General features: G+C 46.9%; 1 protein-coding gene across 7 annotated transcripts in view; it reads right to left on the reverse strand.

The window, feature by feature from the left end:
* Window positions 1-661: 661 nt before the first annotated feature.
* SLC1A6 (solute carrier family 1 member 6) overlaps window positions 662-25,885 on the reverse strand; it is a 164,473-nt gene continuing 139,249 nt past the window's right edge. For 3 of the 7 annotated variants that reach the window (XM_058563561.1, XM_058563559.1, XM_058563558.1), the window contains 9 exons: window positions 20,711-20,922; window positions 19,805-19,942; window positions 18,059-18,263; window positions 17,216-17,258; window positions 16,348-16,691; window positions 13,307-13,540; window positions 11,930-12,124; window positions 5,500-5,634; window positions 662-4,431 (listed from right to left, as the gene is read on the reverse strand). In XM_058563561.1, the coding sequence (XP_058419544.1) occupies window positions 4,236-4,431; window positions 5,500-5,634; window positions 11,930-12,124; window positions 13,307-13,540; window positions 16,348-16,691; window positions 17,216-17,258; window positions 18,059-18,263; window positions 19,805-19,942; window positions 20,711-20,915 (1,695 nt within the window). In that variant the 5' untranslated portion in view covers window positions 20,916-20,922 and the 3' untranslated portion in view covers window positions 662-4,235. Of the gene's footprint in view, window positions 4,432-5,499; window positions 5,635-6,643; window positions 6,714-7,320; window positions 7,396-11,929; window positions 12,125-13,306; window positions 13,541-16,347; window positions 16,692-17,215; window positions 17,259-18,058; window positions 18,264-19,804; window positions 19,943-20,710; window positions 20,923-24,871; window positions 24,977-25,885 lie in introns of all 7 variants that reach the window. The other 4 variants (XM_058563560.1, XM_058563563.1, XM_058563564.1 and 1 more) reach the window with 4 other exon arrangements.

Here is a 25,885-nt window from a genome sequence, read left to right on the forward strand (position 1 = left end):
CCATACTCCCTAACCCTAGACCTGTGATGTGTGGATAAATAAAGCCTTAATTTATCTAAGCCACTGTTTTGGTCCATCTTTCTGTTACTTGCAGGTGAATGCCATCCCTAACTAGAAACACTGTTCATGATACATTTTAGAATATATGTAACATGTCCCACCATAAAAGAGGTGGTGATTCATTTGCATAGTGAAGTTCGGGGACCACTGGCATAACTGACCCAAGAATAAGGCCATAATTACTCAGAGGCAGTGAAGGGTGGAAGCATGAGCTCAGTGGTCAAAATGTGTGGGTTCAAAGACCAACTTTGCCCCTCCTAGCTGTGTGACTTTGCAGAATTTCTTAAGCTCTCTGGGCCTGTTCCCTGATCTGTAAAGGTTAACAGTAATAGTAAGTCTTCATAGGGCCACTGTTAAGTATTAAGAGCAGATACATGTGCAGCACGAAAAACAGTGGTAGCGCACATTAATATTTTTAATGTTTCGTTGGCAAGCCCAGGAATGGATGCAGGAGAGAGTAAGACAAAAACACAGAAAAAGTTTTAAAAGCATAAGTCCAAAGTAGCTGAAAAAGTTAGATAACTTTTTTTGCCTTGAGGTGTTGTTTAAATGCTAAATTTACTCACTAGTTAAGCTATAGTGTCTTCATTTGAAAGAACATTTATTTGCTTGTGAATGTGGCTGGAGAACTGCCCCTCAGCCTCTCTAAATGAACAGAAAAGGGGAGAAGAAAACAACTGACTTTTATCGTCTTTGAGTGTTCAAGAATTTGAGCTCCCAAAATCTCAGTAGATGCAAAGAAAGCCAGCCACTTACGGACCCAAGGACCTAGATCAGCAGAAATTTTGACTTTGTCCACTATCTGCAAGGCAGGGAGCCACTGTCCTGAGTTATGTATAAATCTGGGCTTGAGCTTTGTCACTTTATGACCTCAGCTGCTCTAAGCTGAATGTGAATCCTGAAGGGGTCGTGGAGGGGCAGAAGCTTTGGAGTCTTGGCCAGAAATGCCTATGCCTTAGAGGAAACTCTTGGTTTCACTTCGGTCACAGACATGAGGTCAAATGAAGAAACGCGAGCCCTACCCTCTGGGACAGGGGTGCTGACCACCTTGATCCTTCATAGGGATCAGAGCTATGCCCTTCCCACTCCTAACTCTACTAAAATAACACCATTGCCCCCAAGAGTGTAACCTTAGAACTGTCCTATCCAATACAATGTGGTAGCCACTGGCCACACGTGCCTGTTTAAAATAATTAGAAATAAATAAAATTTTAAAAAATTCAGTCCCTCAGTCACACCAGCTATGTATCAAGTGATTGATCAGCCATGTGTGGTTAGTGGCCACTACACTGGACAATGCAGATAGAGAACATTTCCATCACTGCAGAAGGCTCTATCAGAGAGCATGGCCTTAGAAGGATGCTGCCTTTTCTGTATAATATTCTTCAGGGATGTCCCGTCAAGGGCATCGTGTATGTTGCTAGCAAATTTCTTCTATACCAGTTAAAAATTGCAATTGGCTACATATGGCAGAAACCACACTGTAATGGCTTAACCAAAGGTTTTTTCTTTCCTCTTGAAACACAAATTCAAGAGATAAGCATTTCAAGGCTGGCCTTCAAGTACTCAGGATCCTTCCACTTTTCTGCTCTACCATCCTTAGCATGGGAGTCTCACCCTCATGGTCACAAAATACCTTCTGCCCTTCCAGCCATTGCAACTGCATCCCAGGAAGGTAGAATGAAGAAGCATAATATAGACGATATCTCATCATCATTTACCATTTTAATGCAATCCTGTCTGGCTTCAAATTTTTGTATCTGCATCCTTTGCCTGAAGAGCGATTTCTTTGGTGGCAGAAGTCTGCTCTGCCTATGTGCATAGAGAATTAATGCCTCAGGAATCACTCCTTAACCAAAGACTGATAGGAGTTGGTGTATCAATCCTTGGGTGAGGTAACTCTGAGGCATGTATATTACACTGGCTCCCAGTACTCCTCAGCAGGAGCCCTAGGTGACCACATTGGTAACTGACTTGATAAACACATCCTTTATGGTTGCCTTTCTTTGCCTGACTCACAACTCCACTTCCTGGGCCACTGAACTCTGTCTTAGGTAGGCTGAGCTACATTTCCTGGGCCTCACTGGCTTCGTTGGCAGCCCCACAAAAGATTTGCCCACCCAGAACCTGTGAATGTCACCTTATTTAGAAAAACTGCCTTTGCAGATTTAATTACATTTAATTAATTAAGCTACAATGAGTTCATTCGGCTGGTCTCTACTCCAATCTGACTGGTATCCATATTAAAAAGGGAGATTAAGACACACACACACATAGAGGGAAGACAATATGAAGACATAGGGATAAAATGGCCAGCTACAAGCCAAGGAGAGAGGCCTCAGGAGAAGCCATCCCTGCTGACACTTTGATCTCAGACTTCTAGCCTCCAAAACTATGAGAAAATAAATTTCTGTTGTTTAAGCTATCCAGTCTGTGGTACTTTGTCACGGCAGCCCTAGAAAACTAATATCCCCTGCTCCCACAAGGAGCCCTCTGGGGAACACAGACCACTGACCATGGGCTGGTGTAGGACTGGAGGCTGAAATTCCGGTTTGAGACTGGGATCCCAGGTGAAGTGCCCTGTGGTCAAATGTGGAGCAGCGTGTTTTATAAGTGGAGGAGTCTCTTGCCTTTGCATAGACTGTTTCCACTCTATAACCATATATATCTCCATGGTGACCACAAAAAGATTAAAGAATTCTGGAACCCTTCTCCCACGTTCTCTCAATTCCTTATGTCCAAGGGTTCTCTTAGGATCCTAAAGAATGGGGGAGGGAACATCTCAAAACATACCTGTGCTTGAATTTCTCTCCCCAATTTGGGAGAGGTAAATGCTCAAGTGAAGCTTAATTTGATTTAGAAAATATTAATGTCATGTTTCCTGGACAAAAGGAGTCGTAGAGTTGAGTTACACCCCGAATCATGTTACTCTCTATTTGTGTTTTCCCCAAGCCTTTAGCAAGGTCTCATTCAATGTCACACCTGGTCCATCAGGTTGCAGGAAAATAATGCTAAGAGGCCAACATCCACCCTTGTGTCGTTAGGAGATACAGAACCCCTAGGGCCAGCATGGGATTGTCTGGGCCAATCGGTCTCAGGAGTCAAGAGTTGAGACCACAAGACCCAGCTACTCATCCCCAGAAGAAGCTGCTTCCTCTGTTCCCAACGGTGGGGTGTATGCAGTAAAGGGTTAACTCAGAGGGTTAGGGACACTCAAAGCCTACACACACCAAAGAAAAGACTGGCCCTTGACTGGCTCCTGGAAGTGACCTCTGAGCCCTTGGAATGTCCTGGCTGATAAAAGTGTCTTTGTATACCCGGGGCCTTTAGCCACACCAGATAGTCTGTGCTGACAGTTGTAATTTATGGTGAACGCCTGTTTTTATTCACCTGGGGCCCTGGGAAATGCTGTATTATTTTGACCTCTGGGGGGACTGAAGAATGAGTAGTTCAGGTCAGCAAGTGCTCCATCCCTACATGATCGGACCTCCAAGAAAAACCCTGGACACCAAGGCTCGGGAGAACTTACCTGGCTGGCAATACTTCATATGTGCTGTCACATATCATTGTTGGGAGAATTAAGTGCTGTCTATGCGATTCCACTAAAAGGGGACAACTAGAAGCTCACATCTGGTGTCTCCTGGACCCTGCCCCATGCAGCTTTTGCCTTTGCTGATTTCAATGTATGTCCTTTCACAGCAATAAACCATAAACAGGAGCACCACAGCTTTTCTGAGCTCTATGAGTCCTTCTAGCAAATCACTGAACCCAAAGGTGGTCTTGAGGACCCCCGATACAGATGTCATGGATATTGTTTTATTATGAGAAACAGTGGTTTTCCTTTACCTTCTTCAGTTCCATCACTCCTTGAGAAAATTAGGAACATGAGCTGATCCTTCACTTTGTTGAACCTGAAGTTTCCTGTATCCCCAATCCCGGGAGAAACATTTCCTCCCTGCCTTGCTCACCACCCTCCCTCAAGTTCTCAGCATATGCTCAGAGAGAAACGGAAACCTTGGATACCTTTCATTCCCGCTCCTTTATCTCAGTCTCCCCCAAACATGCCAGACAGGACATGGGTGTTCAGTGCACGGTTATTCAGGCAGTGGATCTTCCCCAGGACCTCCCTCCCCAGACCCCTTTCCTCCTCTCTGGGCAGCAGAGCTGGGGACCCCTCACATGGCACTCTCGTTGCCTCTCCGTCCCCTGGACGCCCCCTTCTCTTGTGCCATGAGTGACTTATAGGGTTTCCCCAAGCTGGGGAGGGTGAGCTCAGCTTCTTGCAGCTCCAGCTCCCGCTGAGACAAATGCTCGATGACAGCTGCTCCAATCGAGTCCCCCAGCACATTGGTCATCGTGCGAAGTCGGTCACTAGGGAGGAGAGGGGAGAAGCTGCCGTTAACCGAGGCTTGAAGAGGTCCCCAGGGGAGAGGGTACAGTAGGGGCCTCCTTGTGCCTGAGAGTTGGGGCTCACGTTCCAGTCCAATCCACGACCACATAACCCTTACAGGTACCTCCCCCCTCTGTCCTCAGTTCCCCCTCCTAACAAGCACAAGTTGGACCACGCCTGATATGCTCACATTTGATATTAGCAACACAATTCTTTTTTTTGAAGGATGTTAACATCTGACAGAAAATTGGGAGTCATGATATGAACAACATATGAGATGAGGAAGGTAACCACCACGAGTAAATCAGGCCAGGCTGGAGACAACCCAAATGGGACACAGGTCCACCTGACGGCTCCCAGGTGGGGATTCAAGTCCAGATTTTTTTTATGTAAACCTCCTGTTTTTAAAGTTGAGAATTTGTGTGTGTGTGTCTGTGTGAGGAAGATCAGCCCTGAGCTAACATCCATGCTAATCTTCCTCTTTTTGCTGAGGAAGACCAGCTCTGAGCTAACATCTATTGCCAATCCTCCTCCTTTTTTTCCCCCAAAGCCCCAGTAGATAGTTGCATGTCATAGTTGCACATCCTTCTAGTTGCTGTATGTGGGACACGGCCTCAGCATGGCGGGAGAAGCAGTGCGTCAGTGCGCACCCGGGATCCGAACCCGGGCCACCAGCAGCGGAGTGCATGCACTTAACCGCTAAGCCACGGGGCCGGCCCGAGAATTTTTTTAAAAATATTTGCAAGCCAGCTCTGTCCCATGGGTCACCTTTTTTGTGACTTCTACATAGAACAGGTACACGTGGAGCTGTTCTAGCTGATAGGTAAAGCCCCCACTGCCTGTCTCCTCCCCATCCTCCTTCCCAAGGTTGACTCTGCGGAATTTGGGATCCACAGGCTATGGCTTGGAGTACTCCCCAAAGGGCCTCCTTTCAATATAAAATTCTAGAACTCTGTGTCTTTGCTGGAATGAGGGCCCACAGGTTGGGGTCCTGCAGGAAAAGCCGGGGGATCAAGGAGAGACAGCACAAGGGTCCGAAGAACACTCACAGGAACCAGTCTACAGCTATGATCAGCGTGATGTCTTCCGTGGGCAGGCCAACCGATGTGAGCACAATGACCATGGTGACCAGACCTGCCTGGGGGATGCCAGCAGCCCCAACACTGGCTGCTGTAGCCGTGATACTGCAAATGGAGAGAGAACACAGGCAGGCAGGAGGAGGGAAGGGAGAAATGAGGAAGCGAGAAAGGACACAATAGAAGGGAAGGAGTCAGTTCCCAGGGCATCCTAAATCAAATTTCCAAAAATAAAAAGCAAATCCAAAGTGACTTTCATTGAATGCCAATGCAGATGGGTCTCCTCGTCCTTTGCTGGGATCTGGTTGGAAGTTCACCCAATGATAGACTTTTATATGTTTAAACAACTCACATTGTAGTGGCAAAAGTAGTTATTTAACCAGCTGCCTCTGGGGGCAGGAAGAGGGCAGAAGAATCAAACCAGGCAGCAGTCAGAAACCAGAAGATTGAGTTCCCATATGCACATACACTAGAAGTAGGTAGGTCAGTACGGCCAGGTCCAGCTGCAGGAATGGAACTCTGGAAGGTGGGCCAAGTTTAGAGCCAAAAGAAGAAATTGTCTATTATGCTGAGTGAAGGGAAAAAATTATAATTAAAAAAAAAGATATATACAGCCGGCCCCGTAGCTTAGCGGTTCAGTGCGCGCGCTCCGCTACTGGCGGCCTGGGTTCGGATCCCGGGCGCGCACCAACACACTGCTTCTCCGGCCATGCTGAGGCCGCGTCCCACATACAGCAACTAGGAGGATGTGCAACTATGGCATACAACTATCTACTGAGGCTTTGGGGGAAAAAAAAAAAAGGAGGAGGATTGGCAATAGACATTAGCTCAGAGCCGGTCTTCCTCAGCAAAACAAGAGGAGGATTAGCATGGATGTTAGCTCAGGGCTGATCTTCCTCACCAAAAAAAAAAAAAAAAAAATATATATATATATATATATATATATATATATATACGGTTTTGGAAAACTAAAAGGTAAAATCCATGGAGAATGAAGGAGATAGTGGTCCACCAGCAAGTAGAGTCAGACCGGATCAAGAGTAGGCTAGACTTTAGCTCCTGCATCAACTTGGGTTGCCTGGCATGGTGCTAAGTATTCCAAAGCCACTGAGCTTACCAGAAAAGGCGTAAGTGCCCTGAGGTTGGTGTCCCTCTTCCTGGTGGCCTCTGAAGCCCCTTCCCAAATTCTATAATCGTAAACATGGAGCCACTCGGGATGCTTAGCCCAAGTGAGGTCTCTATTAGAACAACTCTTGGGTAAACTCTTGGGTTGGTGGACAGAGAATAGACTTTGGTATCCAGCAGACTCCATTCATTAGCTGTACAACCTTGGACATGAACTCAAGAGTCTCCATTTCCTCTTCTGTAGAATGGGAGAATTCTACCTCATGCAGTTCTTGTGAGCAGTAAAAGAGCACAGTGCTTTTTGAGGATGGACCTCAAGGAGGGTCATTATTACCATTATCCTAAGTGAGAGAGAATATATCCTCCAAACGTTGGCCCTGGCATGAACAGTGATCTGTGGGTGCCCTGGGGAGGGAGGCAGCATGCTCTCAATGGGATGAGCTAATTCTGCCTGGATCCAAGAAGCCAATGCAAACTTCTCTGGGGTAAGTTTAGATTAGGTCCAAACTAGGAATCTCCAACCAGCCAATCACTATCTGCCACTAAATTCTGAAATATTACCTGGTGGGTCACCACCAAACTCTCCCCATAGATTCCCAGGAAGAAGATGGAAGTGATGCTCATTCCCAGGTCCATTTAAGAAACCCCTCAAAAGTCTTTCATCCTTACCCTTTTTGATGACTTTCCTACTCCCAATGATGTCAAAGTTTCCCAAAAGAAGTGCTCACTGCAATGTTTGGGACCCTGACATAGACAAACAAACAAACAAAAAATGTTTTCCTTTGAAATTATCTTTATGTCATCTTCATTGTATCCTTGGTTTACCCCAGAAAAGGCTTCCTATACCCCAGCCATCCACTAGAAAGACAAGAAAGACTGTTTGAAGAAAGATCCAGTGGCAATCTCTGGGTTGTGTGGCAATGAGGTAGCTAGAGCCAAGGATTCCTCTACCTGTAGATGAAGGGACTTCACATGGGCTCAACGTCGCATAGAACTGCCAGGTGCTATTAGCCCTGGTGTCCAGATGTAAGCTGTACCCCTGAAAGTCTCCTAAGTCATGGAGACCCAGGTTCAGACTGTTTACCCTATTTACAGGGTGATATTTCAGGACCGCAACAAAAAGGTAGAGCACCCCATCCTGCTGCTGATCCCCAGTTATAAGTGTTTCCAACCAAGCCCGCTTTGTACTATGCTGTGTGACATTGTGGTACCTGCCATCACCCAAATCCTTATATAGCCAAGAGGGACAGGCAGGTGTTGGAGAGGATGAGATGCTCTGGACACTGCAGCCCAACTTTCCTGAGATCATTAGCATTTTAGGTGTGAGGTCTTTAATTTTATAACATGGGAGAGATGTCAGCATGCCTTTATATGTTATGGAGAAAGGTCAAGTAGAGGCAGTGGAGTTGAAAATGCAAGTAGCAATGGAATGGCTGACAGTGAGAAGATAGGAGGGATGAGATTTGGGGAATGGTGGAAGAATGAGTTTTGAACAAAGCAACAGAACCGTGTTTAAACTGAGATCAGAGGAAAAGAAGCATGGATGGATGCATACAATAATAAATTTGAGTTGCGGGAGCAGAAAGGTAGGTCCATTCACACCCAGTGATCCTCAATGATCCCCCTGAGGTAGAAGGCAATATGATCTTCCACGAGGAAGGAAATTGGAGAATGGGCTTGGTGGATAAAGACAATGGTGAATATTTGGTATGACTGCTGAGAAATGGCTAACAGAGCCACCATATAACTGGTTGTCAACCCTGGCTGCGTAGTAGAATTACCTGGGCGGATTTCACAAGCATACTGATGTCAAGACCCCACCTCCACCATAACTAAGGCAGAACCTCTAGGAGCAGTTGGTCTTGGGTGATGCTAATGTGTACCCAGGACTGTGAATCACTGACATAAAGGGATTTCTGAGTGGAAATGTGTTTGGCTGAGAATGTAATGCATCCTCTTGTGGTGATAATCTCCACAGTGAGTAGATTTTTCCCATCTTGGCTCAGACACCTTGATGTACAAGCAGATAAAGTGGATGGTTGAGTTCCCCAATGTTGAGGATTTGGAGAGCTGATGGACAGAAAGATTAGGGAGTGAGGATGTCAAAAACACTCTCAAGAAAGTGAAAGAATGTAGTGCCACATTCTCTGGTCTGGAAGCTCATGTTGGTCCCCAGACCAACAACATCAGTATCACCAGAGAACTTGTTAGAAATGCAAAACCTCAAGCCCCACTCCAGATCCACAGAATCAGAATCTGCTTTTGAACAAAATCCCCAAGTGATTAGTATGCACATAAAAGTTTGAGAAGCACTGGACTAAAACACATAAGGGGAAAAGTGAAACCATAATAGGAGGAAAGAGAGGAGTTGAGGAAGCAAAAGTTCTCGTGAAATTAAAGATATGTAGCAGAAATAAAGTAAAAGGATGGATATGTTGGAGGTTGTGGCCACGATGCATATACTAGAGATGTCAAAGCAGGTTAAGTGGTGGCAAAGTCCAGGGCGTGGCCCCAAGGGCAGGTGGCTGGAGGTCCAAAGGTCAGGGAACTTTGAAATGAAGATGATGAAGGGCCACTTGTTTGGATTTTGAAGTTATTTGGGGGGAGGCGGTACCTAACAAAATGGAAGGGAAAAGAAAGCTACATGGCTTTCTTTTGGATTCCCAAAGCTCTTATGTTACCAATAATAAACAGATAATCTTTTTTTTTAATTTGGCAAGGGCAATGATGGAGCTATATATAGGACATAATTGGATGTCATTCAAAGAGCTCATGCTTACAAAATATTTAATGCTATGTCTGGCACATAGCAAGTGCTTTATAAATATTGACCATCATCATCACCATCATCACCACCATCACCACCACTATCACTATCACCACCATCATCATCTACATCATCACCATCACCATCATCACCATCACCATCACTATCATCATCATTTGTGTGTCTTTTTCCTTCATTAGACTGGATCTTCCCTGAGTTCAGGAACCATGTCTTATTTTTCCCTGCATCCCTCAGTCTCCATAAAGAGCCTGCCAGATAGAAAGCATTCAGCACGTGTTTTTTGAATGTTTGCTGTTAAATTGGAGCTCTTGGCACAGGGGCCTTCCTGAGCTTGCCCCTGTCCACCTTTCCAGCCCCATGTCCTTCTCCCTTTCATGCCCTCTAAGCACCAGCCTTGATGTACTTCTCTTAGTCTTTTTAAGGTAGTGGTTCTCAAACTTGACTGTGCAGCAAAATCACTTAGAGGGTTGGCTACAACATGGATGACTTGGCTCTATCCCAGAAATTATGATTCAATAGGCCTGCAGTGGGATCTGAGAATTTACATTTTCTAGCAAGTTCCCACATGCTGCTGCTGGTCCACTTTGAGAACCACTGCTCTCAGATGCCATCATCCCCTTTACCCACCTCCTTCCTTTCCAACTGGCCAGCTCCTAGTCCTCCTTCCACATTCACTTCAGGTGTTACCTGTCCCTGAAGGCTTCACTCACTGCCTCTTCTCCAAGGCTGGGCCAGGTGCCCCCTTGCACTCCCACAGCACTTGGCTTCCCCAGCACAGCACTTGCAAGATCACGTGGAAATGTTTAGTTCGCTCATGGTCTCCTCTAATAGACTGTGGACTCCTTCCGAGAAAGGTTCATGCCTTTCACATGTTTAGGTTTTCCAAGTGCCAAGCACAGTGCTTGGCATGGAGACACCAAATGAATGTTTGAGCAAGGAAGGAACGGATGAAGGCAGACCCACACCCACCAAGTTACTTGCATATCTTTCCAAGTTTGCTTTTTTTAAGAAAATGGAGACATAAGCCAAGAAACTGACCCCTGGGCCTCTATCAGCAGAGGAGTCACAGTGAGTCTTTCTTCCTCCAAAAAGAATCTGTACATAAGAGCAGAACCTTGGAGAGCTGTGTGCATCATATCCCAGCCAGCCTTTGTTGGGAGTCCACACAGAGTCCTTACTACCAGGAGCCCAAGCCATGAGGAAAATCCTCAGTGGTACCTTCCCAGGACCCTGAGTCTGCTGTGTCATCTGATTTCCAAAGAGACCCAGTATGGAACCATGAGTATGTTGTCCACAGCCACATTCCCTATTCCTGGGACCAAGTCAGTACTACTACAATAAATACCTGCTGACTGAACAAGAGGCTATTTCCCAACACCTAATACTTATGAAACCTATTTCAGTGGCCACAGGGAATAGAGAACTCCAGCTCCACGAGCTCCAAGTACTTCATGCTCACATGAAGGCAGCATGAGGCTGCTGAGTGTGGGACAGAAGGTAAGCTCTGTTGACTCAGACTCTTCACCTGGGCAAGAGAATCTCAAACCATTGCCCACGTGTACCCTCGCTTCCCAGCCCAGCTTCCTTGAATGCATGCTCCCTCCTCCCCCCGAGTGCTCTGCAGTTACCAGCACTGGTTCAGGAATCAAGACTCCCTGCTCCACCTCTTCCCACTATGTGACCTTGGGTGAGTAACTTCACCTGCCTCAGTTTGTTTCCTCCTCCCTCAAACAATAATAACTTTAGCCACCTCAGGAGGTGTCATGAGGATCAAATGAATGGGCACAAAGGCACTTTGCACAACACTTTACAAAGCCTTCAATCAATTTATTCTTTCAACTCATATTTATTGTGCATCGACTATGTGCTAGATACCTAACAGAAATTCCAACAGAAGAAAATCCTGTCCAAACAGAGCTTACATTCTAGTGGGGGAAGCAGGCAATTAGCAAGATGAATAAATAAAGTACTTATACCAAGGCAGATGGTGCTACGGGGAAATGGTTCAGCCTATGGAAGTCCAGAGGTGCAATTTTAAATAGGGTATTCAGGAGACGCTTTCCTGAAAAGGTAACATTGGAGCAACGACCTGAAGGAGATGACCATTACCCAATGTTTGCTGTTGCTTTTATAGTGACTAAGTTAGAACCTCTGGGTCTCTGGGATGAGGCCATGGAATCCATATTTATAATAAGAACCTCGTGCTATTTGGATGTACCAGCCATACTTTGGAAAACACTGGACAAAGGGACCTTCCACAAGAGCATGTGAAAGGAGAACTGATCTGAACATCTTGCCAGCTTCTGACAACTTCAAATTGCAAAGTCTCACCTTTAGCCTCATCCGGTATGGGTGATTGGGCTCTTCCCACACCCCTCTCCAACATCAGAGTCCTCCCTTGACCTCAAGTTGTGGCTCCCTCCTCCCCTAGCCAAGCTAATGACTTCTTAGGTCTCACCTGCTGGCAGGTCCTACCCAAGATCATCTCACCTGATAGTTGTGATCTGGCCCAGGTTGAGCTCATAGTTGTTGACTTGTGCAATGAAGATAGCGGCCAGGGCCTCATAGAGGGCGGTGCCATCCATGTTGACGGTGGCCCCCACGGGCAGCACAAACCTGGTGATGCGGCGGTCCACACCCAGGCCCTCCTCCAGACAGCGGAAGGTGATAGGCAGTGTCGCAGAGCTAGGGGAGAGAGCCCTCGGGGCTGAGAACAGGGGATGGCAGAGCGGAGCTGCAGCAGCAAAGGGCCCAAGGAGAGCTTCCCCTGAGAACACTGGGAAGCCAGGTGGGAGCCAGAGCAAGGGAAGGATGGCGGGTGTATAATATTTCAGAGGCTGATAACTGTGCATGGGGAAGAGGGTCTCCTTATGATGCAGGGAGCACACTGCAATGGGGGTCCTCCAGGCTGAACGTCTCTTGATCCACTTAAAGCCAATAGCTTAAGGCTAATTACTAGGCTAGTTCATACCACTAATTCACGCTATCTATTCACTCCCAGAAAGGAGAGGACTAAGAGTCTTCTGAATTCCCACCCCTCAGAGCTAAGAGAGGAGCATTACAGAGGACCCCTATTCCCCACTCCCCATAACCTCAGCTACACTAACCTCTCGGCGTCTCTCCCCACCACTTCCTAGGGCAGGAAGAGTGACTTAACTGATTGGGGAGTTTAGTCAAAGGGATGGGCATCTCATTAGGCGTTAGCCTGTCCATAAAACATGTGTGCTCTGTCTGGTCAGCTTTATGTCATGCAATGAGAAGCCTGGACCCACAGAGAGGGTTTTTGGGTGTCCAGCACTGTGGCGACCAGATGAGTTCAATTCTAGGGTACAATAGCACCAATGCTACTTGGCCATAGATCAAAAGACACATTCTCCAATCAGCATTATGGACAATAAAAATTATATTTTTCTTTCATCTGGTTGGTGCTTGTGATACTTCTCAAATCGTTTTGAATTTGGATGATGGGAGAAAGGGAAGCTCTTTATTAACCCCTTAAAGCCTCAAACAAAGGAGAAGGAAGCCAAGAGAGCTCCCAGAGACCATTTTAAGAGGAGATAAGATCCCCTGAGCTAGAAAACGAGAATATGAGGCATGTTGGAAGCTTCATCCTAACCTAATAATTGGCAGCTAGTTCTCCTCCATATAAAACAGAGAAACAGGAAAGGAGAAAAAGGGATCAGGAGAGCTAGCCCTGGACAAATATGAGCACCCAGGTGAGCCACCTGGAGACCTTCAGGAGCATCTGACATTATTGTACAACTCAGAAGAGGTTCTGTAGAGGGGGAGGGCAGCACTCCTAGAAGAGCTCATGAAAGACAAAGATGAAAGTAGGAAGGGTACCAGCAGTGGGAGACAAGGCCATACCTGGAAGACGTGCCCATGGCAGTGATGAGGGCCTGCAGCACACCCCCGATGAAGGGGAAGGGGTTCCGGTGGGTGATGAGGAAGTAGATGAGGGGCAGGACACCGCCAGCATGGAGGAACAAGCCCACGATGACGGTCAAGGTGTACATGCCCAGCTGACCCCCCAGGACGGCCATGTCTTCCATCTCTAGGATCTTCCCAGCAATCAGGAACAGGATGCCCACAGGTGCATACCTGGGCCAAGCCAGACACCTGTCAGAGCTTCCTCATGACCTCCCCTACAAACTCAGAGCTGGCATCCCTAAGGTTTTGCCCGTATGAGACCTTGGAGCCAGGCAGTGCCCAACATACAGCACCCTACTCTACTCCAACCTTCCCTACACATTAACAAACAGGGCTGGGCCCCACAAACACATCCCACCTCCTCTTCCTACTCACCCACAGCTCACCCCAGAGAGCAGAAAAGTTCCTACAACTCCAAGGCATACACTCTTATAAGGTCTCTCCTTCATCCACTCCCCCATCCAAGTCCCCCTCAAATAGTCACTGTTTTCAGGACTCTTTCCCTAGACACGGCCCAGACATTCCCTATCTCTGGCCTAACTTCCCTTATTCACTGCCCACAACTCTTTGCTCTACACTTGTCACCTTTATGCCCCATTCTCTTTCCTGTAAGTGCATATTCTCACTCACTCACCAGTTCTGAGCTATTGCACCTGGATTTCCTGGGGACAAACAACCTGTCTTATCAGATTATCTATTTATTAATTCACTCAACAAAAATCTATTGAGCACCCTACTATGTTCCAGTAACATGGTCCCTGCCCTCATGGTGCACATTCTAATGGAGAAAATAGGTGGTACACGTAGAAACATGTAATTAAAAACTTTAGATGGTGATAACTGCAAAAGAGAGTCACTGAGTGGGGCTGCTTAAGTGTGAGTGGTCAGGGAGGGCTTCTCTGAAGGGGTGACATTTAAGCTGAGGCCTAAATGATGAGAAGGAACCATGTATATCTGAGGGGGAAGCATTGCAGGCACAGTACAAAAACCCTGAGATGAGCATGAGCTAGGGGTATCGGAGGAGCAGAGAGAAGACCCGTGTGGCTGGAGCAGTCATTGAAAAGGAGAGTGGAGGAGACTGAAGAAGCAAGTTCATCAGAGGCTCACCTGTTTTCCCCACAAACCAGAACACTGCTTAGTCTTGTGAGTTTCTGCCAGTGGTGGCTATCAGCAGGCTTCAATTACTATTCCTCTCTCTTTAGAAATTGAACTCTATGCCTGGTCATTCTCATGGTGCATGTATTGGAGGAGGTGGGGACCTCTTGGGAAGTTGGTGCAACAGCTTAGGTCAGATATGATGAGACTCAAGCTAAGGCTGTGGGTATGAGGATGCGGGGGACTTCTCCAGCCACCTCTGTGTTCCCCCAGGTGGGCTCAAGGGTTAGCCCTGGTGAGTGGTTGCTAAGTAGTCCCCAAGTCTAGACTTAACCTCTATGATTACCTTGTGAACCCTATTCCCAACTCCCTCTTCTTCATCCTTTCTCCTCGTCCTCTGAAAAATTCCTCAACCCTGAATCAAATGCACATGACTTCTTTCCTCCTATGCTCAGCCACCTGGAACATGTGGATATTTTCCCCAACCATACTAATGATACCACTATAAGCTCATGGTTTCCAATTCAGTTGAGGCTTCCATACTCCTTGTCAATCTTCTTGCTTATCCTTGATAAGCTCCCCCTCCCATTCCCCTCAGCTGCTTTTCCAAGCTCTTAACTTGCCCTCTAGCCCCCTACACAACTTTCAAATTATTTGGGATGATGTACAAAGTCTTCCCCAATTTGGAACCAGACAGCCGTTATAACATCTTCCACCACCACTTCCAACTATGTTCCCATCTTCCTGAACTCTCCAACATTCTCCAAATGACTCAGGTTCTTTCAAGCTTTGCATGTTCTCTTTCCTCTGCTTGAAGTGCTTCTTCCCTCTTCCCATCCTGTTGGATTCCTACTTACGTTTCAAGAGCCAGCTAAGAGGTGACCTTCTCCACGACTCCATCCTCACCTTTCCAGACAGAGTTCACTGTATATCCTTACATTGGCTGCTCACTTCTCCATGTTTCCAACACTTTTTAATGTCTCCTTACTACAGAACATTTCACTTTGTATTATATTTATCTAGTATGTGTCTGTCTCCTCCAAGACTTTGCAAGCTCCTTGGGGACAAAGACTGAATTCAATGTATCTCTGTATTCCAGAGTTAAAGACAAAGTCAGCCTGGGAAAATGTCGGTTGCATTAGTGAAGGAATGAAGAAATCTAAAGAATGAACGAGTGCATGCATCAATTAAGGAATAATTAGCAAGTGGATAAATGAGTGAGAAAATGAGCAAATGAGACATGAATGAGTGGGTGAGTGAATGAATATGTGTTAAGTGAATGGATGAACAAATGCAAGAAATATTTGAGCAAGTGAACGAGACAATAACAAATGCAGAGATGAATGAGTGGGTTAAAGAATGAGTCCAAATGAATAAATGACTTAGTGAGTAAACAAATGAATCAACAAACAGTTTAACTAATGCATGGATGAGTTCATGAATGAACGTAGCATTGAGTGAATGAACCAATGCACAGAAGAATGAATAAATGAATGAGAGAATGAGTAAACCAATGCATGGAAGAATAAGTATAAATGAAAAAATGGGTGAATGGATGATTTGGCCAATCCATAAAAGAATGAGTGGCTGAATAGATGAATGAGGGAGTGAAAGAACAATGCATGGAAGAATGAGTATACATAAATAAATGAGTGGATGAATAAGGGAATGAATGAGTGAATAAATCATTGCAGAAAGGTATGAATGAATGAGTGAGTGAATGAGTGCAAGAGTTAGCAAGTGAATTAACCAATACCTATAGGAACGACTGACCAAATGGCTGCAACGACCCCTTCAGCAGCTGCCCCTAGCCTGACTTCCCAGCCCTGGCTCCATCCTCCCGTGCACCATCACCACCCACCCTGTCAGACCTCAGCACTCACCAGATAATGATGCCCACCAGTCTCATTATAGCCTCATTGAGGCTGTCAAAAAAGTCTCGCAGGACTCGGCCCTTGTGTTTCATGCCACCGATGACCAGCCCAAAGGCCACAGAGAAGACCACAAGACCCAGGGCATTGATGCCATTGGCCGAGCCAGGTACAGGCACAGTCTCCTCAAAGCTCAGCACCTCCTGCAGGGTGCCCAAGGCCCGTGTGACATTTTCTAGGAGGCTGGTTCCATTCTCCATTGAGGATGGAGGAGGAATGGAGGTGCCTGGCTCAGATCCGTTCTCTGTCCTCACAATGGTCCTGGTTACCAGCCTCGTGCTGTACTGCGTCTTGAACTAAAATATGGAGAGATTGGGGCCAAACTTGATTCAGCGGATGCATCAGAATCTCTTGGAGAAATATCTCTTGAACATCAATTCCTGGTTCCCACACCCTGGAAGATCTTATTCAGTAGATCTGAATCAGTGAATGGATGATTTGACCAACGCATAGAATAACTGAACAAACAAATGATTGAGGGAGGGAACAGCCACTGCATGGGGGAATGAGCATAGATCCTGCATTTTCCACAAGCTCCTTGGGCAATGCTCAGGCAGATTTTGGGGCCTCTCTCCTCAACCATCTATGGTCAGAGGCCTTGGTTCCTCCTCCAATACCATCCCCAGGCAGCCCTTCACCTAAGTCCTTCTCTCTAACCCTCCCTTGATCATTACACCAATGTCCCAGACTCTTCCAAAAGCCCCTGGCCATTGCTCTGTCAGGCCCTTCTTCCCACCCCTCACCCCTGGATCAGTCACTCAGCAGCAAGCTCTCCCCACCCTCCCAGCCTCTTTGATCAAACTGTGTACTTCCCCCTGACCTGTTTGAAGCAGGCCTCCACAAGGTTGGGCGGAAACATATTTCTGTAGAAAAACATCAGATAAAGGGAAGTGGTTAGATCTTGGAAAGGAGTCTAGGGTGATAATAGTTATAATAATAACAACAGCAATAATAATAATGGCAGCCAACATTTGAACACTTCCTCTAGCAGGCAGGCACTGAGCTAAGTGCCTTATCTATATTGTCTGACTTAAACACTACAATGACCCTAGACGTGAGTGCTATTGATGTCCCTATTTTACACACAAAGAAACCAAAGCACAAAGAATTTATGTAAGCTACCCAAAGCCACATAGCTGCTAAGGGGGACAGATGGAGCTCAAATCCAAGTCTGTCTGAGCCCTTTAGTAGGACCCTATGCCACCTCAAGGACTTCAGTTCACACACACATGATAGTGATGCCTCAAAAAACCACAGACAGCTCCTGAACTCCTCCAACTCTAGGATCCTCCCAAGTTGGTGACTAGAGTAGCACTAGGGCTAGCTTTGATTCTGGCTGGCAAAATCTTGCTGCTCTAAGAGAATCATTCACCCTCCAGTGGAGTTTGGGAACACCAGAAAAACACCACCTGTCCTGAGCCCATCCCAAGATGCTTAAGGTACAGCCTCCCTAGCCTAAGAGTCAAAAGATCATATCCTAGGAGTGTGTTGCTCTCAGAGGATTTGTGCAGGCTCCAGGGCAGAAAATGGGTACCAATAAAACCAGGCTCAACTTGGATGCTGCCACTTCCAGGCTGGGTCAGCTTGTCCCCTTTTGTCTCTGCTTGAGCATAAACTGTTGCATGGAGGGCCAAATCCCCATCAAAATTAGAAAGGACGTCACCTGACCAGGTCCATGAAGGCATCAGCCGTAGGGATGGTCTCAATTCGACCCTCGCGGTGCAGCCCCTCCTTGGAGCCCTTTCCAGGATGGATGATGGTGACCATGAGGATGCCGATGAAGACCGCAATGACCGTGGTCACCATGTAGTATACAGCTGCCCGCATCCCCATCCGCCCTGTCGCCTTGTTATCCAGGGATGCCATACCTAGAGAACAGGTAGCATAGCCCCAAGCAGCCCCATCGACACGCAACCACCCACTATCCCACCCATTTGCTCCACCCTCCCCGCACCACCAGATCAACAACCATTCCACTAAGCACTCCCACCTCCTACGCCCCACCCAGTACCCATATCACCACGCTTCAACCCATATCATCATTCTTCAAACCCCTTTCTCTTTTCCATAAACATCTTCCACCCCATCCTTTTTCCCAAATACTACGTCACTAACCTTCTCTCTACTCCAAGCCAATCTTTTCAACCCCTATCCCATTCTCCATTTACCCTCATTTTGCATCATAATTTCATTCCACTCTTCATTCTGCTATCCACTCCAAGATCACAACTCACTCCAACCCAACTCACTATATACTCTCTGCAGTAGATACTTTGGGTGCCGTATTCAGATACACTTTACCAGGCTGATACACCTATCCTACAGCTGCTAAGCATGTTGGCTGCTAACAGCTCATGCTACCCCCCTTCTCCTGAGAATTGCCCTCAGCAGAACAGGGACTTAGTTACCCAAAAAGGCCCCATGGGAGACCTACAGCCAATGGCTGATTGGTACAGGGATTCAAAAAGCCATCCTCCTTTGACTTGGGTGGAGGCGGAGTTGGGCGGATCAATTCTGTTGTGTTACTCACGCTCTAGAGCTCCCCATGGGATCAGGCTGAGAGGCCAGCCTTCTTCTGAACCCACATTTCTGCTTAGCTTCTTTCCCCACCCATCCAGCTCTCCTCACTTCCTCATAGGTTTCTCTTGAGAGCTATCCCCCAATAAATTGCTTTTGCAAATATCCCCATCTCAGGCTCTGCTTCTAGGAAACCCACCCCAAGAAAACATTCTTTCATGCCTTTATCTTCACCCTCGTCCCAAAATCTAGAGATTGGCAATCGACTACCAATGGGCCAAATCCCACCCACTGCCTGTTTTTATAAATAAAGTTTTACTGGAACACAACCACGCCCATTTGTTTACATATTAATCTATAGCTGCTTTTGCACTACAACAGAACTGAGGAGTGGCAACAGAGACCATATGGCCCTTGAAGCTGAAAATGTTTTCTACCTGGCCCTTTACAGAAAAAGTTTGCTGACTCCTGCATAGTCTCCATACTTCCATCTTGCCCTCCACCCACCATCCTGTCACCTGCATCACAAACACCTTCATCCACGTCTCATCCCATCACCGTCCACACCATATCCCAGCTACCTTCCCTGGTTGCCCCACCACAGCCTTTATTTCATCTCTGGATGATACCAAGCCTCTGGCAGGCTGGTATCTTACCTCCAAGGAAAAGTATAGGAAAGTCACTGAAATAAGGGGTGTAGACCATATGAGGTCTGGAACCTGGGTCTGACTGAGATTGGGGCTTTGCCCAAGGACTCAGGGCTAGGCGCACACTCCAGGTTTGATGCCTGAGCTGGAGAGGTGTTCTCATGCTTGGGACAGCCTTGGCTCCAGGTAGGAGCTTGGGCTCTGGGATGGGTCTTAGAGGCCAGCACTGGCCTGGGCTGTCTCACCTGTGACCAGGCTGGAGACGATGAGTGGCAGCACCAGCATCTGCAGCATCCTCATGAGAAGCTCTCCAGGGAAAGAGAAGTACTTGATCTGGCGGTAGGTGAGCTGGTATGGGCGCAGGGCAAAGGCCAGGCTGACCCCTACAGCCAAAATGAGGGGTCCGTGGAGTGGAATTTGAGTCACTGAGCCCCAAGCTGGGGCCATCCATCCCAAGAGGGTTGTGTGTGGTTGGGAGTGAGAGAAAGAAACATTCTGAGTGTATGTTTGTGTGTACATTGTAGAAATGTACGAATTTGTGTTATCATGTTGATATGTGTGTGAATTTGTGTGTAAATGTCTGCACACACTTACATGTACATATGCATGCATATGTGACAGTGTACTCTCATTTGTGCACAGATATCTGTGCCTGTACATGTGGCCCATACACAAGATGCATGTTTTTCCTATGTTTCTATATAGGTGTGACTTGTATGTATATGTTACTGTTTTCAAACATGGGTGTGTATTTAAGCTCATAAGTGTGCTGATGTGTGTTTAGAGGAATGTATGTGCATGTGTGAATGTGTTTATAAGTTCTAGCATATGTGTGCAAGTGTGTATGTGAATTTACCTGTGCACGTTTAGTGAATGCATTAAAATGTGTTCACGTTTGTTGTGTCTTCATATGCAGAAAGTATGTGTTTGTATAGTGTATACATATTCGTGTGTGTACACATGCATATACATGTGACATTGTGTGCACACAGCTGTGTTCTCCGCATCTGTGTGAGTGCGTCCCTGGGGAGGGGAGCGATGGTGGGACGCGTGCAGGTGAGAATGACTGGGTGATGAGATGTGTGTGCAGACAATTTCCCCGAAGTTCCCGCTCTCGAGGGGGCTGAGCCCGTCCATCGTAGTCCACTCACCCAGGATCACAGCGCTGATGGTCAGCAGGATGAAGGCGTTCTGGCGCAGGAAGCGCAGCACGTGCTCGCGCGTCATGGTCTGCAGGCGCAAGCGTGTGCGCAGTGCTCTCTGCTGCAGGCTCTCCTGCAGCCGCTGCAGCCAGCCCACCTGGCCCAGCCGCTGGCCACTCTCCTGCAGAAACAGGCTGTTGCCGTGGCTGCTCATCGTCTACCTGCAGGCAACAGAGGGGCCCGGGCCTGGTGAGGGACAGGATAGAGGGCGGATGTGGGTAGAGGCAGAAAGGTGGAGGGAGCTGGTGAGGAACTCAGAGAGAGTCCAAACAGCAGGGGAGGGGCGATGTCGTCTGTTGGGATGTGCCAGCGCTAGGCCACCTGAGAACACTGCCTGAGGTTCAAGGGTCATGTCCTGGCAGAAAAGGGCCAAGGGTCTTCAGAATCACTCCTGGGCATGGCTGGGGAGAGGCGGGGAAGTAGACCACGATTTAATGGCAGCTTTTGCCATTCCCTGACTCCAGCCTCCTCTTTCATGAGATCATCACAAGCAATTGGGGGCTGCCCCAGCTCACAAACCAAAGTAAGAAGCTTTGCCTGAGCGCCAACTGCATACAGACCCCTAGACAAGGCACTTTGAGACTAGCTCCCCCAAATTAACACAGTCTGCTGTCTGGCCTGGAGGTGCTGACAAGAGGGCTTTCCATACCGACAAAATCAACAAGTACTTGGCAGACAGTGGGTGCCCTACAAATGCAGCTGTTCTGCTTGAATGCCCAGGTGAGCAACAGGAGAGGAGGAGTTCCTTGGGATGGAAATTGTGATCATTCTTGACCCCAGTGGCTCTTCAGGATGGTCTCTGAAGGGAAATGTGATGTTCAGAGTCTCTCTAGGGTGCCAGGCACGGTTTTCCAAACTTCAGACTTGTATGTCTTCTCTTTACCTTTGGCCATATCCATGTAACTTCATTACTTATCTAAATAAATGTATCTAAAATGGAAACTTTAGATACATTAGGTCTTTACTTTAGGGCAAACTTTACATCATTACTTGAAACGCTAATTATCTTTTAATACACATTAAATTAAATGCATATGAAAATAAACACCTGCCTATCCTCTTACCAACTAAACGCCTTACATGTATAGGGCAGCTTGGAAATCTGACTTTCATGAGCCTGAGGAACTTCTGCCTCCTTGGACTGCTTCATCCATTAAAAAAAAAAATATTAAAATTATATTTTACAACTGCATTTGTATAAAAATGAATATGTTATTTTGGAACTAGATAGACGTAATGGTTGCACAACATTGTGAATGTACTGAATGCCACTTTAAAATGGCTGGTTTTCTGTTATGTGAATTCCACCTAATAGTATATATTAAAAAATTTTCTTTGACCTAAAAGTTTAATTCTTTCTTCTGATTTTATAATTTTATTTATTTATTTATTTTTTCCCCCAAAGCCCCAGTAGATAGCTGTATGTCATAGCTGCACATCCTTCTAGTTGCTGTATGTGGGACGCGGCCTCAGCATGGCCGGAGAAGCAGTGCCTCGGTGCGTGCCCGGGATCCGGGCCCGGGCCGCCAGCAGCGGAGCAGGCGCACTTAACCGCTAAGCCACGGGACCGGCCCTCTCTTCTGATTTTAAAAGAAGTGAAAACATTCCCATGAGTCCATAAAAGTATCATATGAGCCTCCTATTCCTGAAGGATAGGCAGCCTTGCCTGCACTGATCTCACAGCAAGAAAGTGGCAGAGCCTCTACTCCAAGCATGCTGGGAATTCTGCTCTCTCTCTAGATTCACCCCTGGGCAGAAGGCTGATCACTAGAGATGGCATCACCCAGGCTCCCTTGCCCAGAATGGCTCTCCTTTTGGTCTGGCCAGTGGAAGGCAGCAGGAGAATGGAGAGTGGGAGGAGATGGAGATGGTGCATATTTGGCAGTGACTGTGTTCCTCTACCTAAGCCACAGCTCCCATCAGACAAGCCTCTGTACCTGCTGGCCATTTGAATGTCTTATTTGGAAAAATGTCTATTCAGTTCCTCTGCCCATTTTTAAAGTGGATTGTTTGTTTTTTGTTATTGAGTTGTATGAGTTCTTTATATATCTCGGATATTAACCCCTTATCCGATTTATGGTTTGCAAAAATTTTCTCCCATTCTGTAGGCTGCCTTTTCATTCCGTTGATCATTGTTTTTGCTATGCAGAAGCTTTTTAGTTATCAACATGTATCAAATGTAGTCCCATTTGTTGATTTTTGCTTTTGTTGTTTGTGTTACTGGTGTCATATCCAAAAAATCATTGTCAAGACCAATGAGGAGGAGCTTCTTCCCTACGTTTCCTTCTGGGAGTTTTATGGTGTCAGGTCTTATGTTTAAGTCTTGGATCCATTTCAAGTTAATTTGGGGGAGTGGTGTAAAATAGGGGTCCAGTCTCATTTTTCCGCGTGTGTTTATGCAGTTTTCCCAGCACCATTTGTTGAAGAGACTGTCCTTTCCCCACTGGGTGTTCTTGTCACGTCCTGTCACATCAAGGGAGCCATCGCTACAATGGCAATCATGTTACAATAGATAAATGTAACGAAACAACATGGTGTACACCTTAAATTTACACAATGTTATATATCAAATATATTTCAATTAAAAAAAAAAAGACAATCCTCTGTTACAGCCACAGCCATCCCCAGGTCACTCTCCTATTCCTTCCCTGCACCTCCCCACTCCTGCTGGTCCCTGAGTGCTACACCAACCATACTAGTTTCCCTTAACTCTGCTCATAACTTTGTAAATAGTCCCTAACTTACACTCTTTTAAGTTCCCCCTTTGAGTGAGCTGTTTGCTGATAGATACACCGGATTCATATGACTCTTAGAAAAAACCCTCCAAGCCAAAGGAAGACAGTAAATATGGTATCCTGTACTGAGCTCTGTGCATATCTGGTTTGCCTGGTATTGCTGCACCTGTAAGGAGAACTTGGCCTCACCCTCACCTCACCTCACCACTCTCTGAGGGATCACATCTTCTGGTACCTCTGTTCACCGCCCCCCACCCCCCACCCCAGCCTCATCCCCAGTGCCTGATTTCATCCAGGTCAGGGCTGGGAGCCTGTCAGAGGTCTCAGTTTCACCAGTAGGTAAGTCCTTGGACTTTTTTTTTTTTTGCTGCCACTGGCTGAGTGGCTACTTTTCTGGGGCCACTATCTTCCTTGCCCTTCTCTGGTCCTCCCATGTCCAAGGGATGAGACATCTGCCTCGGCTTTTGAAGCCCTGCTTTCTCCAGGTCTAAGCCCCCGTTCCCAATGCTAAACCCCAGTTGAGGCCCTGCTCCAAATGGATCACTCATTTTGAAACCATGATGCTGCTTCTCACTCTGCTGTGAAAAATCTCAGCCATAGGACCAGAGACTACATGCGTAATTCCTCCCTCTCCTCTAGGATGTATGTTTCCAGCCACCAAGCAGTAGCACGAAGTTGTCCGTGGGTCCCAAGGGGGTGTTCAGCTAAGGTCCAAACTAGTCACAAAAAATCCAGAGCTAGTTTTGTCTCTTCCCTGTCTCTTCCTTACAAGAAGTAGTACAGTATAGAGCAGGAATAGACAACCCATAGTCTGAGGGCCAAATCCAGCCTGCTGCTTGTTTTTGTAAATAAAGTTTTATTGGCACACAGCCACACTCACTCATTACTATTGTCTACAGTTATACTTTCCTGCTACAATGGCTGAGTTGAGCTGTTGGGACAGACATTATATGGACCGCAATACAATCTCTCTGCCCTTTTACTGAAAAAATTTGCAGACCCCTGATCTAGTAGAAGAGCATACATGAGCTCTTTATTTCAAACCCCACTCCACCTTGCAGGAACTGGTCACTTTCTGTGTGGCTTAGATGACCCAATTCACGTGACACTTAGAACAGTGCCTGGTGAACACAAAATAGATGCCAACCATCTGTTGATGGTTGATGAAAAGCATACAATGAGGATAGAGAAAACTGCTGAAGCGGGAGTATGTCTTCCTATTGATCTTCTTGGTTCTATGTGCATGACTTGTCAAGCAATACCTGACTTGAAATGGTTTTCCCAGGATTTTGGCCTCCACTGGGGACTGTCTCAGCCTCTCTTGGACCCTGGAGACTTCTCCCCTCACCCTCACTTCTCTCTTTTCCAGTCTCACCTGGTTCTAGACATTCTCTTGACTCTTCTTCTCAGGCTTCCTGCTCAGGAAATGGCTCTTCTAGTGTCCCCAGTCTCTGCAGGGGTTCAAGGATGGGTCTCCCACCTGGTTCACCCAAACTCCAGACTCTTAGATTTGATGAGATGTGCCGGCCACCCCTCCCTTGGAGCCAAGAGGAAAAAAGAAGGGCCTCCTACACCATAAAGCTGAAGCAAGCTATGGTTGGCAAAACAAGGATGCTTCCATACATTTTATCTCAACACTCTGCTACCCAGAGGAGTGAGAGGAGGGAAAGAAAGGAAGGAAATCACATACATCACACATCACACACACATCTGAAAACACATCTCACACACCTCTTGTATGCAACTGACACATACCCAACCACACACACACAGTCACAGACACAGAATTGTTCAGACATACACCCCCACACACACCTTCAGAAATGCAACTTCACTCATGCAGCATCAGTCATACAATCTCTACACACAAACACATGCACACACACTTGCCACATTCACGCACACCATCAGACACACAACCCCACACTCCTCTTCAGACGTACGAAGCCCTGCACAACTCCCCTTCATAAATGAAACTGCGCACTGGCAGTGACAATCATACAATTCCTATACACACACACAGAACTTGGGACACAAGACACAAAACTTCAGACATTCAAATTCCTTCCCGTATTGAAACATGCAGCCCCACACACCTCCTTGGGAACGCAAGCCCACTCATAAATTCAGTCTCACGCACGCAGACAGCATCACCACCACCACCCCACACACAACTCCACACCCAGGCCCCTTGCAGCGATGGCCAAAGTCTCAACCAGGTCTGTCCGGAGTTGGCGTAATAAATTCCCTCATACGGCAGGGAACGGAGCCCTGTAAAGGGACGAGGCACCAGGCACAGAGATGGATAGCTGCCACCATCCAGGCCAAGGACAGAGGAACAGGATGAGGTGGAGGGGAGATGAGCAGCGAGACCCCGGGGTAACCAAGG

Source organism: Diceros bicornis, chromosome 20 (assembly GCF_020826845.1).
Source record: "Diceros bicornis minor isolate mBicDic1 chromosome 20, mDicBic1.mat.cur, whole genome shotgun sequence".
Taxonomy (NCBI): domain Eukaryota; kingdom Metazoa; phylum Chordata; class Mammalia; order Perissodactyla; family Rhinocerotidae; genus Diceros; species Diceros bicornis.